Here is a 19,150-nt window from a genome sequence, read left to right as displayed (position 1 = left end):
CTTGTTGCTGCCAAAAGCAAACCCTCCATCCTTCTAATGAATACAGACACCAAGACCTCGAGACAATACCCAGTCATCATCTCGTGGCCCACAACACAAATATGCTTCTGGGGCAACAACAATCACCTCAGTGTTGGTTCACGTCATAGTAATTCCATTGAGACTTACTACCTTAACAGGCTTTGCTTGCTCTACTCCTCTGAGAGCCCCAACTACAGAGCCAGCTCAGGTAGTCCTCACAGTCAATAATCTCACCATTTCTCCATTAGTAACAAACCAAACTTTGAGTCAATCATCCCCACAATAACTGCCTCAAAGCCCCCATTCCTCAAGACTCCGTTGAGCACTCCTTTGTTCAACGAATGACCCCCATGAATGATGATGCACAAGGGTACTCTTCACACGCGGAAAACCTACTTTTGGACCTCAAACACCAAACAGGGGGACGTGTATCAATAACAGCCATTAGGCAAACTACTGACCACAGGGGCCAAGAGTCTCCTTCTTGCTTATCAAACGCTAATGATCCTTCCGCAGGTTCACCTACGGAAACCTTGTTAAGACTTTTACTTCCTCTAAAGGATCAAGTTTGAACAACTTGCAACCACACCACGAGCGGCCTAGAGGCTGCACTGGCTAGTATTCATAAGTTCTCACTAAATCATTCAATCGGTAGTAGCGACGGTCGTTGTGTACCAAGGGCAGTTACGTAATAGACGCACGCTTATGACTTGTACCTACTATTTATTCATGGTTCATGGGGATCCTTGCAGTCCCCAATCCCAACCACGGAAGAGGTTCAGCGGTTACCCGGTCCTCTCGGACAGGGAGGACGCGCTGATTCTTCCAGTGTAGCGCGCGTGTGTCCCAAGACACCTACGGGGTTAAAAGTAATGTGAGTGATCAATTAAAGCGCTCTCATCGAAAAGTTCCCATAGACTACTCTCGATACACCAAGATGAGCAATCGTAGTTAGAGCTGTATCGACTATGTTGATGTAAATGTCATACAAATACCCAACGATAAAACCCATCCGCAATGCCCAGCACAACCACCCACTGAATCAAGAAAGAGCTCTCAATCTGTCAATTCTTCCAGTGTCCGGGCCTGGTGAGGTTTCCCGTGTTGAGTCAAATTAAGCTGCAGGCTCCACTCCTGGTGGTGCCCTTCCGTAAATTCCTTTAAGTTTCAGCTTTGCAACCATACTTCCCCTGGAACCCAAACACTTTGGTTTCCCGGAAGCTGCCCGCGGATTCATTCAAGTAACGTCCGAAGATCGCTGGTTGACATAGTTGATGGTTAGAACTAGGGCGGTATCTGATAACCTTCGAACCTCTAACTTTCGCTATTGATTAATGAAAACAGTCTTGGCAAATTCTTTAGCAGTTGTTCGTCTTGCGACGGTCCAAGACTTTCACCTCTAGCGTTGCAGTACGAATGCCCCCGTCTGTCTCTGTTAACCATTACCTCAAGTTCAGAAAACCAACATAATCAGACCGAGGTTCTATTCCATCATTCCATGCTGTGGTATTCAGGCGCGGTGCACCTGCTTTAAGCACTCTAATTTGTTCAAAGTAAACGCATCGGCCACCCAGGACACTCGGTTAAGAGCACCCAGAACGATCCAATGAATTTTCCGATCGAGGCTGGGACCACCGTGAGGCGGCAACACCCGTAATAGTAAACTCTACAAATCATTGCATGTTCACCGCAGCAAATTGCAGCGAAGCGATTGGCTCTGTATGTCAAGCGTATTATTTAACAACTCTTTAACTACCAGTTCGCAGATTTCAAGTCGGGAAGTAATACTTAGTAACATAACAGGGCTTCGGATGAGTCCTTCATCGTTATTTTTCCTCACTACCTCCCCGTACTGGGAGGGTGTAATTTGCGCGCCTGCTGCCTTCCTTGGATGTGGTAGCCGTTTCTCAGGCTCCCTCTCCGGAATCGAACCCCGATTCCCCGTTACCTGTTGCAACCATAGTAGGGGCATAGCCTACCATCGAAAGTTGATAAGGCAGACGATGGAAAGACACGTCGCCGGTGCGAGACCGTGCGATCGGCTATAGTTATTCAGAGTCACCAAGAGACTAGCCGAAGCCCGATTGGTCTTGATATAATAAAAGTAACCCGTGCGTGAAGTGTGGGCTATTGTGCTTTTATGATCTATAGTCGTACAACAGTGATACAAGTATTAGATGTTACTATCTCAGGAACCAGAACTGTGCTAGTGAGAACGTCGAGGGGTCGCCCAATGTTGAATAGTACATAGACATGCATGGCTTAATCTTTGAGACAAGCATATGCTACTGGCAGGATCAACCAGGTAACACATTCACGTTACCATCAGGCACACTAGAAACATATTGAACCAGTGAACCGTGGATATTCCACACACACACACATTTTCAAAAGAGGTCCCATGTCCACCGCCTACATTGCTAACCATCGCTAACCAAAAGTCTCAGTCCAGCAGCCTGAACTGTTGAGATTCGATAGCTGAGAATTAGAGTATTAGTACACTAGCCTGAAAGGTTGTAAACTTATACTATGCTTCTCTCCACCTAGTCTCTCTCCAATCATCTTCCAAATAGTACCTATGCATTGCCTAAGCTTGGCCCTGCAATCTGAGCAAATTTCCATTTTTCACAAATTTTTCAAGTTTTTGGGTCACTTGCCCGAGACTATGGTTAGGTGGGCGCCCCAAAACATTGTCCCAAAGTCTTCTCTAAAACTTAGCAGTGTTTAACGGAAGCTTTAGGTAGTGAATGACTAAACTGTTGCTCAAGTGCTAACCATCCGCAACACACATAGCAACAATATATTCATTTTCACCTGGGGTCCCAATCTTGCCCGTGTCCACCGCTTCCCTCACACAAGCCCAATTTTGGGTTTCAATATAATTGTAACCTTATACTATGCTTCTCTCAACCTAGTCTATCTCCAATCATCTTCCAAATAGTACCTATTCATTGGGACAGCTCAGCCCCGCAATCTGAGTAAATTTCAATTTTTCAAGTTTTGGGTCATTTGCTTGGGACTCTGGGCCGGGTAACCCTTTGCTCATGTGGTAACCCTTCGGTAAACATATACCAACAATATTCTTTTTCCATTTTCACATGGAATCCCAATTTGGCCAATGTTGCTCGATTAACATTCAAGTTTCTCTCTTCGGGATAGGCGGGGAGGGGGATAAAGGGCTATTATTAGTGGATAAAGGGCTTTTTTCTTATTTTTCCACTGTCTTATTGAAATATTATACCTGTTTTTTTTATATTTCTGTTTCGTTTTAATTGTAAATGGAAAGGTAGTTTGGTCTAAGAAATTATTTATAAATAACAATAACGCACAAATTAAGTTCAAACGCTATTAGCTACTTTGCATCTATAGTTTGGTAGAATTATGTTTTTTTTATTTTGTGGATTAAGTTATTTAGATTTTTATTCCCTGTTTTTGAGTGTTTTTGTGTATTTAACCGTGTGTTTGACTTTGTCTTGAATATTTTTAAGAGAAAATTACTATGAAGTTGGCGAAATTGTTCTATAAAAACTCTAAAACAAGAAAAAGTTATTGTTTTACAGCTAGTTTTGTCACGTTATAGTAAATTGTTATTAACTAGTTCTGATTAGCTTACATAACATTTAATTTGTTTTACAGTTGACCAAAAATAAGGCAGTAAGAACTCTTCGGTACTTTATTCCTAGCCTAATAAAGCTTCAAATTCTGTCTGAAACCCCAAACCATCTTTTTGTTTCTTGGTATTCTTAATCTCAAGCAACTAAAAGAATCACAAATAGTAGTGCCGTATTATGACTTCCAATCTCCAATAAACTATATCCATGATAAGGCTATCGCTGGGGTCCCCGTTTCTTCTCTCCGTATTCACTCGAAGAAGCTGCATTTCCCTCTACTTAAAACAGAAAGGGTCCAGATTGTCACTAAGTACCTGATCCTCTATGTTGCAAATGAATTCAGTCTGGCTGAAATGAATCCACAAAATTGTTCCTCAATAAAAAAAATTTGTTTTGAAGATTACACTGTGTAAGTGTCTGGGGATTTATTACTGATAGGTTCATTTTTAATTTTAGTTCATTTATATTCAAGCTGGGATGGCCTCTACTTTTTTCTCTGATCTCTATTCTTCTTCTTCTTTTTGTCTTTTGCTGTTTGTTTTCTTGATTTGTTCTTATCTTTGTCTGAAGATATATTTCTTGGAAATGTTAGTTTTATCTTCTACGTATTACGCTGACACATCGACACTCTTTGTTGGCTAGAGTAAAAATTTTGTCACGACTATATGTTATAACAGAAAGAAAGAGAACAGAGAATTAGAAATGAAAACAAGGATTGTTTTCAGTAAAATCCAAATTATAATCTGGTCTTTTATAATCTGGCAAATTATAAAATGGAAAATATAATCTGGTCCTTTAGAAAGCATGGAGGGCAAGGCCTACTCAGCTTAGTTTCTGCTCGTTTCGAGTTTGACTCAATTATTTATTGTAATTTGTATACGTTTTGAGTTTCATTTGTTTATTGATGTTGCTTTGTGGCAGTTTTAAGCTTGGAAAACTATTTGAATTTATTTTTGCTCATTTTTGGTTTAATGTAGCCTTTTAGTTTTCTTTGAAAACATCTTGTGTGGAACATTTTTTTTTACATTAATATTAATAAAGATTTACTTTACCTTACCTATTCCCTTTCGCATATGCTGAAGGCCTTGTTGATTATTTAGGCTAAGAAATTACCATTTATTTTCACCCATACGTTACATTTCCTGCTGAAAGATTTTATCCGATCTTAATGTAAGAAACGTCTGTTCTTATTTCTCTGCTCTTTCTTTTTCTTTTTTTTTGCCTTCTGCTGCTTTTCGAGCTGTCGAGTCTGCTGCACATCGAAATGGCTGCTCTCCATTGGCTAGAGTTGTAATTTTGTTGTAACTGTTTGTATCAATGAAGGTCTAGAAGGTCTATTTTAAGTTATTAATTGTTTTTAATTATTTTAATTTAAATTATTCAATAAGAACTATTAATTATTCTCATTATTAAGGTATTTAAATGCAAATGTTTATGTTAGAATTCGATATAGGGGTTTATAATGAAAAATAGTTGAAAAGGCGAAGCTAAATGACCTGTGGAGCTAATACGTAGAGATAATACTGTGCTGGTCGATATAGTATTTAGTACCTAATTTCAACCATAATCATATAAGGATCTTTGATCTGTATCATTCGGGGAGCCAATTTAGGGCCAAAGTTTATCATTGGCCCCTCCAGCTCCTTCCAAGTGTTGATCATTCTAAGCCTTTGGGTTGCCCTGAGTATCAATCCATATTTCGCAGGTATTTGGCAGCAATGAAGGAACTAATAAACAAGATATAGTCTTCACCTTCCTACACCACTACACCCAGGCCCAAAGCTTGAACCCAGTGGTAGCAACACATTGCATGACCGACGAAAGACCTTGGTAGTCAAGAAGCGTTGTTAATATATCCCACCTTTTATTCAATAATGTGGGTAAACAGGAGCGTCCCGAGGAGATGAGGGAAGAGGGGGAGGTTGGGAGGGGCGCATCCCCTCCCCGCATTTTTTTGGTATTCGGTAAAATTTCTGCTGAAGGTGAAAATTTCGGCAGAAATTTTGCAAAATCCATGATTTTTGCAGAAAATTTTGTAGAAAACAGTAATAAACTGTAGAAAAAGAAATTTTGTAATAAACTAGATATAGTCTTCACCTTCCTACACCACTACACTTTAGTCTTGCAGTATAACTCTTTTAGTGACTATATTAGTCACTAAAATAGTCACTAATATATCTAAAATAAGTGAATACTCTAAAATATACCTTTGTATATTTTCTTTTAAGCAAAATACCTTTTCAAAAAAAAAAAAAAATCATCTGTTGTGGAAAATGATAAATTTTAGGTTTACAAAACTCCAATTTTCTCCATTCCAAGATTTATACAGAAATTTGCCATATTTTTTTTTTTGGTTTTTACTTTATATCAGACTTGTACTTTTCTTTTCTATGTTAAGCTTCTAGTGTTGATACAAGGCGAAAATGAATTATTTCTCGTGATAAAAATCGTTTGGAATTTGCTGATCAGTTCAAACACTTGGGATCCCTAATTGGTAGTGCAATTAGTTGCAGCAGATATGCTGCAACTTATGTTTAGAGTATCTTCTATGTCTGTACTCTTTGTTCAGCTGAATTTTACCTAATTGAGGCAAGGTGATGTCCTCTTAAGGATAAAATTATCGATTTACCTGGCGATCGTGTGCTCTGTACTTCGTCTGATTTGGCCTCTGAAAGGGGCGGATGTCTCGCCTTTAGTGGGTTCGATAACTCCTGCTTAAGACAGATTCTCCGCGTATCACCGTTGGATAGAGTTAGTAAGATCAAAGTTGGAATAGATTGCCACAAAAATGACATCAATAAATTAACAAAACATGGCCTAGACTGGTTTGGTCATGTATCTTGGAGGCCAGATAGTGCTCTCTGGAAAGAAGTGATGAGCGGCAAATCTCTAAATCATTGGAAGACGAAGCGAAGATGGCAAGTAAATACCAGACACAATACAGTCAAGCTGGACCAGAAGCCGAATGAGGCTTTCGACAGCCTCATCGAAGATGGGATAAATAAGTGTAGAATATACTACACCAAACACTGAAGACCGAGCAGTATGACATTCAGCTGTCTCAGATTATACGTAGCACCAGGGAGAGCTGAAGAGCTTATGTCCTGAGGTAAGTGCAAGTACAAATAATTTCTAGCACATCAAATGGAACAAGCTTCCATTTGTACATCCACGCATTGGGAATGAGTATGGATCCTCATTTTCCCTAACCTAAACAATGCATTGATATATGACAATATGACTGTGAAACCTTTTTTGTGGGCGGTATTATCCTGTTTTATTTCCCAATATGACTGTGACAATTTGACTGACAATATGACTGGGGCAATTTTTTTGTTGGCGGTATTATTCTGTTTTATTTCCCAATATGACTGTGACAATTTGACAGACAATATGACTGTGACAATTTTTTGTGGGCGGTATTATTCTGTTCAATTCTCTTGTTTTGGTTGAAGATGAGCTAATAGCCTACATATTAATGTATTTTTAATAGATATATTATACAAAATTTCTTGAACAAAAACTTGTACAAAATACACTTGACCCTTGTGGGGAAAGGGACAAAGAGATCCCAGAAACTTAAGCTTTCTATTGTCTATTATAATTTATTATTATTATACTTTTGTTTCCCTTATAAACACAAAAATTGAGGAATAATACATAGAAAAGGAAAAAAAAATCAAATTATATACACATAAAATAAATAACCCAAATTAATAATTATTGCTACGAAATCTCGTCACTGTATAAAATTCAATTTTTTTTCATAGAGAGGATATTGATTTCTGTCCCTTATATACCTTTTTTCACCATTATTGATTTCCGGACTGGCATCTCTTCTAGCTACTGGCTTTTTTTGTGCAACAGAAAACAGCAGAAGAACAACAGAACAACAGAAGACTTTTGAAGAACAACAGAAGACTTAACTGAATTTACAATTATAGAAGAAGAGAAAATAGACCAAGAAACAAATACATATTTCTTTCATTTTTCCTTTTTTTACGGCAAAAATTCAAGAAAGAATATCAAAGTACTATATCCCTGGAAAATTGTGCTGTAAAAAGTGCTTGGTTCTTCTCGACAGAGTTGCCTACCCAGTGTATGGTGAACTATTTAACTACAAGCCATAGTTAAAACGGCTCCACTAGTTAATCACGCAAAAGAACTTTCCAAGGGTGAACAATTTGACTAAATAATTCACTACCATATATGGTAGTGAATGGTAAGTAAAGAACATCTCTGGTAGGGAATATCCAGAACCCTAAAAATTGGAAGTTTGAGGGCAATATATGCATAAAAGATGTGTCTTTCCGCTTTTCATATTGATTCTAAATATGTCCAATTTCTTGATTCTGTAGTGACTTTTATAAAGCTATTTGGACTATTTTTTAGAGTGCTGTTATGCTTGGTCGTTATATCTGCAGTTGTGTTTTAGTGGCATTATCAGAATTATATGTTCCACATATACGTCCCTATTTAACGAATTTATTCTCTTCGTATTTACATTTTACTGTCGGAAAAAAGTCAAATATTGGGCTTGAATCCACACCCCCCGTGATTAAGAGTCTTTTCGATCACATCCTTCACTGATTGAACTCTTGCGGGTTAGTTTTACACTCTAATTGTATTTATGTAAAAAAAAGAATCGGTGCTCTGTAGAGCTTACACAGAAAGCCAATTTTTAGATAAGATGTGCTTATAGATTTCGCGTTAAGTGATTTCCAGAAAAATTTCAGTTCTTCTTCTTGCTACTGGCCTCTTGGTTTATAATTGTGGTAATTTTTTAGGTGGTATTATTATGTATGGAGCCCTCATTTTGTTTGAAGATGAACTAATACATATTGTTGCAATCAGTTTCACTGCTCTGATAATCACTGAACTAATTATGGTCAGTTTAACAGCGAAGACTTTTCATCCACTGATGCTTGGCGCAGAATTGATCTCTTTCTTGCTTTACGTCGCAACACTGTACATTTTCAAGGAATATTTTGGTAAGAATTTTTCATGCGTCTTGTTATAATTGCTTATATGGGCCAAAAAGATAAGCTTTAGAAATTTTTATAAGAAATGTATTTATTGGCAAGATTTTGGTGGAATTTGAAACCAAAGGATATGGAAAACGGACAAGAAAGGAAATTTAAGCTTGTTTCTAAGAGGAAAAAAAAAACAACCAACGCCATTTCATGTTATCCAGAAAAGTTGTAAATTTAATTGTAGAACTGAAATAAAATAGTATATATATTTGTTTTTGCAAAAGAATTACTTTTGCCAAAAGTGCACAATAGATATATCTGCCTATATTTTATTTAACTGGCCTACATCCTGTCCACTAACATAAACCCTAACTATTCTATAATAAATTAAAGATAGTTTAAAAGTAAACAATATATTCACTATTAGAAAATCTTTGGTTGGATCCAAAAGCTTACATCTTTAATAAACATCCGACATATTCAAATTAAATTTAATGATTTGTTTCCTTAATTTTTGTCAACATAAAAATTTGAGTTTTGTCTGTTTTATTAAAAAAAATTCGTTCACTATTAGAGTCTTTGTCTAGGGCAAATTTTACACTTTTAATAGAAATGTGAAAATTTTATGCTAAATCTTACTCTCTTTTGAATCTTTAAAACCCCCCACCTTTTTTCTCAAGCTGTCAATTGTTCACGTGAAAGAGAATGATCTGTGTATATCAGCCAGATAGAGTTTGAAACTTGACTTTTTTTTATCGAATCAACACACAAAAATATGGTGTTATTCTAAATTAGTTACAACGTGTCAGTAATCAACTAAGGAGCTAACATAGTATTATTATAAAGAAGAAATGAACTGAGCTTTGAAAACTATGGAAGAGAGAAGGAAAAAAATATTTAACCTCTATTATAATAATACAAATATTTACTATTTAATCAACGATACATGCTATTTTAACATGTATTTCTTCATGTTTTGCAAACCCAACATGATTGCGCCATTATAAATGTGTTGGACCTCTGTCCCTAATTATTAGATAATTTTCTTTTCATAACTTAATATTATTCCCTCTCTAAATTCACTGTTTCATTCCTGATGTTAGCCATTAATTCAGTATCTCTTTGTCCTTTCTTTTATATCTATTTTATATTTTTCCTTTCTGGCTAATAATATTGGACGTCTGTGAAGAATTTGTTAGTTAGCTAGTGTCGGAAAAATCCAGGCTGACCATGAGTCATCACGCTGGCCAGACAAAAAGTTGTTAACCGTCGAATATGGGGTTCACAGGGGGGAAGACCATTCATTCGGCTTGCAAAGTAGCTCGCACGGAACCAGCAGTGTCGCGTATTGGTCAGAATTCCCTGGTTGGTTTTATCATGTATTCTATTTTTTTTACATTTTTGTTCAGTTCTGTTTTGTTAGCAAAATAATTAATAGTAAGTTTCTTACCTTTTTTAAGCGCCTTTGTTTTATTTTCACGCCTAAGGTATAGATTTTGGTAAGTTCTATACGATTGTGGTTTTAGACAAGATTACCGGTTTGGGGTTATATCGAAAGATTTTCTACCCCTCCCCCGCCAAAGAACCAATGTCTGAAGTGACGTATGATAGGAGACGTCCAAGGGAGATGTCCAGCGACAGGTTTTCTCCTACTAGAGACGAATTGATTGATTATAAGGACATAACTGTTTAAGTCGTAATTTATTTAGGTGGTTTTACACGCAGGACAGAGCGTAATCTACAGTTTACCCCCCCCCCCCCCCACCCTCATTCCGAACTTTAAAAATGACTAAAAACATAGAAAAAAGGACCTTTTCGAGTAGGAAAGTTTAAGAAACAACGGAAAAAGGAAAAAAGTAAATAAAGGAGCAAGTACAAGTCGAAACTTATACTATGGAGTAATAAGAGACACAATTATGCTAATACATAGCTTTCATTCAAAGGTGTAGGGGGATCCTTCAACGTGCTCGATTAGTTGGTTAAAAAAATCAACCCTTTTCTAAAAATAAGTCTTCATTTTACTACAATCTTCGAGATATTTCTGCAATTATTTTAGAAAGTTCAATTCTTTTTTTTTGGTGAAACATTGGGCAAAACTGACTAGCCAGTCATCTAAGTCTGGTGTGTAATACATTGCGTTAGTCACCTACGTTCCAATGCGTCAAAAGTTACATATTTTAGTTTTAGTGTATACAAAGCATTGTTATTATAAAAAGTACAATTCAGTAGTAGCCTCGGATCTTTAAATAACAAGTTCGAAACGCTTATAAATGAATTTTGGTCGAAATTCCTTTTTGTAAAATACGGGCGTAATGTTGTCTAATTTAGTCTGTCATACTGTGATCCTAAATATTTTGACTATTAATAAGGACCATACCCTAAATAATCCTTGAATGATCTTGAGTCAATAAAAGAATTCTACCTGTACTATCCTTTTATGCAAAAAAGTAATAGGAAATGCGAATTCAAAAGGTCTACTAGAATAGGGCTGCCATTCAGAATTTAATAATATCCCAAGACAGGCACATACACTAGAAGTTTTTTTCAGGGTTGTGAGTAATAAAGAAAGACATATTGTATTTTAATAATACGTGTCTAGAAATTCATAAATATTTGTGGGGGCCCAGGCCCTGTGCCCCAGCTCCCACCCAGTGTGCGTCTCTTTGCGGATATCCACTTGATAAAAATTTGAAGATTTGAAAAATAATTCAGGGTATTAAATTATGTTAGTATACTTACTTAATATTCTTTTTGATGTTATGTTTACTTTATATACTTATCCCAAGATTCCCAAGCTGAAGAGTAAATACCCAAAACCCAGATAAATATCTCAAGCAGTGGTACCCAGATAGAAAAAGGTACTAGTTCTTTCGTTTAGGTACCAGCGTATCCTAATGAGAATCACTAACCTGATCCTCCACTATGAAGAAATTGTATTTAATTCCTTGGAAACTAAAAGGAACTATCATCAATAGAAATCATTTGCAGGAAGATAAGACCTATCTAGAAAATCAGTGTTAATCCGTTTCGTGTCCTCCTATTAAACGAGCTAAGAGCTTTATGTAACAAAGTGACGTCATTCACTAATTTTATATTCGCAAAGGTTTTAGGGGCTAAGTTGTCCGCCCCCCCCCCCAATTTTAAGATTTTTAATGCTTGTCCATGATTTGCTGTGTTTTTTAAACACTATAGATAAAATTGGATATACCTTTTAATCTATTATAAAAATAATTGTACAAATAAATCTTACATGAAAGAAGTTCTATTTCTTACGTAAAAGGGACAGAATGGAGATCTACCGCCCTATCCCATCATAAACTCAAGGTCAGGATTCGAATATTTACCTTGTAAAATATTAAGACTTCCCCCAGTGGTTAACATTACTAGTCCAGCGATACCATAATTTAAGGAGAGAATCAAGTGATTACTTGTTTTGGTTTGTTTTGGTTTATATATATATATATATATATATATATATATATATATATATATATATATATATATATATATATATATATATATATATATACATTTTTATTTTTCAGATATTAACTTCATTCAATCGTCAGCGTTTTTGTGGAAAGTAACCGTCATAACCCTTCTAAGTTGTGTTCCTCTCTACGTTTTGAAGTTCCTTCATTCGAAGTTTGCACCCCCTAGCTATACTAAATTAGCGTGATCTTAGCTTCTCCCCCTTCTGTCTTTCTATTGCATGTTCAGTTTACATATTCCAATGAAATTGTTTGTAATATCGTCGCTTAATAAAAATTTTCAGAACTTAGATTTGTTATTTTTATGGAAAGGGCTTGATTGTAGTTTAATCTGTGTATCTGTAGTGTCGTCCCTCGAAAAGCAAAGCCTCCATAAGCTTTCTGTACGATTTTGAGTTACGCGTTTGTTTTCATCGAAATATTTGCAGACAAGTGCAAAACTTAACAAAAACTTCAAATGTTTTGATGTTTATTTTAAGCTTCATTTAAGTGGAACATATTTAGTCACTGTTACGGTATGTTTGTAGATGCTGTTGGTCGCGGATGAGTTTTTTTATGGCGGTAGGGGGATTGTATCCAACGGTAGTCACGATATATCAGGAGGAGCCTCATTCAGACGAAAACTTAGTGTTCTGCTGGCGTACGACAAAAGAGATCAGGTCATATCAATGTGCTGGCTCGTGCCATTTCCTGCTTTAAGATAACAATTGTGACCACTCATTTCCCATATTACTATCGAGCGAGTGAGACAGCCAGTCGGCTTTGAACTATCATAAGGTTATTTTTGCATTAACTCCTAGTGTTAGAGGCAGCACTTTTGCACGGAGGCGCATTTTCTCCTTGATACACGTTTACATCATTTCAAAAAGTGAAATTATTGCTAAGACACCCTCAATATTTTTCCAGTTTCCATAGTTTTTGCTTTATCATATGTTGGATTCATTCATAATCCATTATTAATTTGCAAGAATTAGTTTTTTCCTGTTATGTGGTATTGAATACATTATTGAACGTTTGATTACTGTTGGAAATTTTAACACAATAGAACTTCGATCCTTATATATAATTAAATAAAAGAAACAATTTTTTTTAACTGAAAGTTTTCTTTTTACGCTAAAGTTTTTCATTATTAAAAAAAATAGAGTTGTGACAAAGTCAAACTTTAGCGTAAAGAGCGAGGCGTTGAGGAGGGGACAGCCCCTTTCATATACGGAATAATTTCTGTTCGTTTAAGTTTTAACGTCGTTCCTCACTTTCAGTTAAAAAAACTAGTTTTTTTTATTTAATTTTTGAACGTTTTTTAATTAATACAGTTTTTGATTTTGGCTCACCGTACATGAATAATTAAAACAAAATTTGCACATTAATTGTACTTTTCTTTGGTTAAATGGCTTTCTCGAAACTTGTTTTATTTTATTTACGACCATTTTTATTCGTAATAAATATACGTAACGAACTTCTATATTCATAAATTTTTAACACGTATATTAGGGGGTTCGCCCCCTAGTCAATACCCTGCTCTTTCAGCTAAAGTTCGAATTTTTTTTTTCCAATTCTTTAAAAATTACCCCTTAATCACAATCAGTTGATCAGTTGAAAAACATGTTTTTTTATTTAATTTCTGATATTTTTCTTTAATAATGCTGGGAAATCCGGTGCCCCCTTCATAGCAATGTCCCTTCCTCCATGAAAACTTCCTTCATGGAAAGATCCTCCCATATAGCCACAGACCCAACCCCTCCCCCACCTACCAGAAAAAATCCCCCCTGAAAACGTCTGTATACTTCCCAATAACCAATACTATATGTTAACATCGAGTAAAGTTCATAACTTTCAGCCCTCCCCCGGGGACTTTGGGGGATTAAGTCATCCTAAAAGACATTTTTATCATATTTTCGAGCATGTTGATCAAAATGGCTATCTCAAAATTTTGATCAGGGGACTTTGGGAAAAAAATGAGCGTGGGAGGGGGTCGAGTTGCACTTCATTTTTTTTGGTCACTTAAAAAGGGCAGTAGAACTTTTAATTTCCGTCCAAATGAGTCTTCTTACAATATTCTAGGACCACTGGGTTGATGCGATCATCCCTGGAAAAAAAACACGCATCCGTGATCTTTCTTCTGGCAAAAAAATGCAAAATTCAACGTTTTTGTAGATAGGAGCTTGAAACCTCTACAGTAGGGTTCTCTGATACGCTGAATATGATGGTGTGATTTTCATTAAGGTTCTATAAGTTTTAGGGGGTCTTTCCCCCTTTCTTCGAAAATCTGCCAAATTTTCTCAGGCGCGTAACTTTTGATGGGTAAGATTAAACTTGATGAAAATTATATATTTGAAATCAGAAGAAAAATCTGATCCTTTTGATGTATCTATTGGTACAAAAATTCCGTTTTTTAGAGTTTCGGTTACCATTGAGCCGGGTCGCTCCTTACTTACAGTTCGTTACCACGAACTGTTTGATAAACAGTTTAAACTCCTACTGGAAAACCCCATTAATGTTGTCTTTTTTGTAAAACATGTTATGACGTCAAAATATCTTCTTGAAAACAACGCCATTTGTGGTCCGATTGGAATATTAAGTGAAATGAAATTTTACATTTCAATGATTACTTGGTTGGCAGATATATTATAAGTCAACGTCTTAGAAACAAAGCTTATGCATCTACATCAATTGCCTTGCGACACGTGGGAGTGAACCTGCCAACCTTCTGTCAGAATGATGAAGCTTTATCCTTAACGTCATCGCAAGGTATTATTGACAATAATTCTTCTATAATTTTATTAATTTACTTTAATCAGGAATAAATTCATGGCTACTGTATATAGTTTAACTAGGATGAACGTGAATACACAACGTGATGCCTTTTTTTATCCGCTTTCGTAATTTAATAATTGCTTCTGGAGGACATTAAATTTTGAGCCCCGAAGATGGCCACAAAAGGTAAAACAGTTCTTACTACTACTACTGCTACTACTACTACTACTACAACTACTACTAACAACTCACCGCAGAACTCAAACCGCCTGAGGCCAACACAGCTGCGCACGCTCCTCCTCCATCCCAATTTATTCAAAGCCTCCCTTTTTACACCCTCCTACGAAGCTCCCATTTCCTTTAAATCTTTCTTTATGACGTCCTCCCACCCTAGACGAGGACGACCTGCTTTCTGTTTAGCCTTTGACGGTTGGCCGAAAAGAACAATCTCTGGCAATCAGTCACCCTTCATCCGCACAACTTGCCCTAGCCACCTAAGCCTTTCTTTCATTATAGCCCTAGAGAGCGGTATTGAACCACATTTTTTGTACAGCCTATTGTTTAAAATACGGTCAGTCAGTCGGGTACCCAGAGCAATCCTTAAGCAATTTCTCTGGAAAATATCTAGCAAATCTTCATCTGCTTTTCGAAGCGCCCATGCTTCAGAGCCATATTTTACTACTATCATCACTGTAGCTTCTAATATTCTAATCTTGGTTTGCAGAGTTATCTTCCTATTCTTCCAAACTTTTTTTAACTGTGAAAAAATTACCCTGAGCCTTGGCTATTCTACTTTTAACATCTTCACTGCTCTCACCGTCTTTACTAATAATACTACCAAGGTAAGTGAAGCTGCCCACCTGATCAATCCTTTCATTGCCAACCTTTTCATCTTCACTTATTCCTAGCCTTAGTGACTTAGTCTTCTTAACATTAATTTTCAAACCTATTCTAGCACCTTGAACTCGCAAAACCTCTAAAAGTTCATTCATTTTGCTCACACTTTCATCTAGGATGCTTAAATCATCAGCATAATCTAAGTCCATTAGACTTTTTCTTCCCCATTTGATTCCGTGGTTTCCCATTGCCTTTCCTGTGCTTCATAAGACAAAGTCCATCAAAATAATCCATATAAAGGGGGATATAACACGGCCCTGCTTAACTCCTGATTTAATACAAAACCAGCTGCTAACCTCATTTCCCACCTTAACCGCAGCAGTGTTATTCTCGTACATAGCACTAATCACTTCATTGTATTTGTCTGGTATACCATACAAGGATAAAACCTTTACTAAAGTTCTTCTGTCAACAGAATCGAACGCATGCTCATAATCTATAAAACTGAGCACCAAAGGTGTTTGAAAACTCAGGCACTTCTCAATTATCAACCTAAGAATGAAAATTTGGTCGACGCATCCTCTATCTTTTCTAAAACCGCACTGTTCTTCTCTTAAAACTTTGTCTACGGCATCTCTCAGTCTAAAAATTATCTTATTAGCCTACTAAGTAATTTCCTACCTACAGAGACCAGACTAATGCCTCGATAATTACCACACTCACTTTTATCACCTTTCTTATAAAGTGGCTTAATTAAGGTGTTTCTAAAATCATTAGGTACGTCCCCTTTTTCAAAAATTATATCCATAATCTTCAGTTACTTATGTCTAAGCTCAGAGCCTCCATATTTAAGAAACTCATTTACCAGACTATCACCACCTGGAGCCTTATTATTTTAAATCCTTTTAGTTCTGTCGCTAATTCTTCCTCACAAATCAAATCTTCCTTCACATCCTAGGTATCACAAACTTTTTTATTTTCCCCTATATATTATCCTGCAGCTCTATCTTGGTTTAGCAAATTTTCAAAATTTTCTGCCCATCTCTCTTTAATTCTTTCCTTATTGCTAATTGTGGCCCTGTTCCTTTCTTTAACTGGGCCAAGTCCGGATTGACTACTCCCTCTCAATTTATTAACATGCCAGTACAATATTTTACTATTTTGCCGTCTAGCTGCATCTTCCAGATCCTTAGAAATTGTATCCATGGCCTCCACTTCACACCTCCTTAGTTCATATTTTAACGCTTTCTCCACTTTCTTTATATTTCTTTTGTTTTCATATGATCTATCACTCAGATAATTCTTGTAGAAGTCCTTTCTATTAAACATAAAGCTTTTTCACTAATATTCTTTGCTGCAGTCCTAGCTTTCTTCCCTAAGACACCTTCAGCGACTTATAATTTTTATAAGTCACAAATAATTTTTCTAAAATTATTCCAACCATCTTCCACATTATCAAATTTTAGACTCTAAAGTTTAGTATTCAACTGTTCCTGGAAAGTTTCTATCAAATTCTCATCCTGGAGTCTACCAACATCATAACTTCCAGGGAGGAAGTTACCCTTCCGATATTTCAGCTTTAAATTAACCCTTAACACTACTAGATGGTGATCTTTACTTTTAACATCAATAACGGCACTCGTATATACCCTAGTATCTTGTATTGATCCTGCCAGTCATCGGTTTAGTATAACATGACCAATAAGGTTTGCTGTCTTACCATCACCTGAATACCAAGTTTACTTATGAGCCATTTTATGACCAAACACCGTATTGGTTATAACTACATTGTTATACCTACAACATTGCAAAAATCTGTATCCATTACTGTTTTCTTTTCCTAAACCAAATTTACCTTGGCTAGGATACCATCTATCCCTATTTCTACCGACCTGGGCTTTAAAATCTCCTAGTAAACATCATATTTCTGCATCGACCGTGTCTATTTGCTCCTGTAACTGTAAGTAAAATTCATCTTAGTCACTAGTATCTCCGTCACTCGGTTCTACAGGGGCATATACTACTATATTGATACCCTGATACCCTGAACTCTTTAGTCATAAAATGAGCAATTAGTATTCTATTATTAATACCTTCCCAGCCTAAACAAGACTTAGCAGCTTACTTATTCATCTTGAGCCCTACTCCCTGTCTATGTACCCCATCCTTCCTGCCTGAGTAAACAAATTCTATATCACCTAATTTCAGGCTTCCTACCACTGGAATAGGAGTTTCTGAAACTCCTAATAAGTCCAGTTAGAATCGTCTGAATTCGTCAGTCAAAACGTCGATACGATAGTCATTTTTAACGTCGTAACATTCCAATTTCCAATTTCCATGTTCTTTAAATCATTGAAATTATTTTGGCCTCAGGAAAAGCAATGATCCCTGATACCGGTGCAGAACGGGGATCTTATATCTTCTCAAGTCTACACCGAAGTGCTTAAATCGGCTTAGAACCGGACAGCAAGAAGTCTCTGGGACCTTCATGAATGGCGGCTTTGTGCAATGCTGGGCCCATCTTTGGTCACAACACGGTTTTCAGCACTTGGCGATGCTCTTTTATCAACAAGAATTGAAATCCTGCACAGACAATCTCAAGCCTATTACCTCCAACTCATTATATATTCATGCCCACAAACATTATGCAACCACAGGGAAGAAACCCAGAGTAGATAAATTAGCTAGGAAGAGGTTTTTCATCCCGAAGATGCCCTTCAAAACATACAAAGCCCAGAAGAATTGTCCGTTGATCAGAATCCCGTGTGAATGCTGTGTCGTTTACTAGGCTATAATTTCCTCTAGGGGCGGCACTCCTCAAGTGGGATTAGAGTTGACCGCAAGGTCCCCAGTCTTGCAGGTACCCCAAAAGGGTCGAGGCAGCACTTTGTAGAAGCCGTTGTCCATATATCTGGATCTTACGCCCTGCCGCAGTTGTCCTCCTATAGAGGATCCTCCCGCGATGGTGTTCTGCATCACCATGCAATTTAACCCATTACTTCAACATTAGCTTGTAAAACTAATGTCTAGCCTAATTTATTGATTTACTTCAACATTAGCTTGTAAAACTAATGGAAAAAACTAATGTAAAACTAATGTCTAGCCTAATTTCTTGATTTACTTTAACAATAGCTTGTAAAACTAATGTCTAGCCTAATTTATTGATTCACTTCAACATTAGGTTGTAAAACTAATGTAAAAAACTACTCCAAAACTAATTTCTAGCCTAATTTATTGATTTACTTCAACATTAGCTGGTAAAACTTATGTAAAACTAATGTCTAGCCAAATTTATTGATTTACTTCAACATTAGTTTGTAAAACTAATTTTAAAAAAAACTAATGTAAAACTAATGTCTAGCCTAATTTATTGATTTGCTTCAACATTAGCTTGTAAAACTAATGTCTAATTTGATTTGTCTAATTAAAACTAATTTGAGAAAAGTAGAAAGGAAAAAAGCAA

General features: G+C 36.4%; 1 protein-coding gene and 1 pseudogene across 2 annotated transcripts in view; one reads left to right on the top strand and one right to left on the bottom strand.

Moving 5' to 3' along the window:
- The window catches only part of LOC148945897 (putative phospholipid-transporting ATPase IIB), a 158,167-nt gene extending 145,787 nt beyond the window's left edge, over window positions 1-12,380 (top strand). For both annotated transcript variants that reach the window (XM_089097744.1, XM_089097745.1), the window contains exons 19-20: window positions 8,420-8,623; window positions 12,151-12,380. In XM_089097744.1, coding sequence (XP_088953870.1) covers window positions 8,420-8,623; window positions 12,151-12,284 — 338 coding nt within the window. In that variant the 3' untranslated portion in view covers window positions 12,285-12,380. The remainder of the gene's footprint in view (window positions 1-8,419; window positions 8,624-12,150) is intronic.
- LOC148945898 (small subunit ribosomal RNA) lies at window positions 521-2,329 on the bottom strand (annotated as a pseudogene).
- Window positions 12,381-19,150: the final 6,770 nt, after the last annotated feature.

This window comes from Artemia sp. Qi Xiang Cuo, chromosome 12, assembly GCF_049724085.1.
Source record: "Artemia sp. Qi Xiang Cuo chromosome 12, ASM4972408v1, whole genome shotgun sequence".
In the NCBI taxonomy this organism is placed as follows: domain Eukaryota; kingdom Metazoa; phylum Arthropoda; class Branchiopoda; order Anostraca; family Artemiidae; genus Artemia; species Artemia sp. Qi Xiang Cuo.
This window is presented reverse-complemented; position numbering and strand designations above follow the sequence as displayed.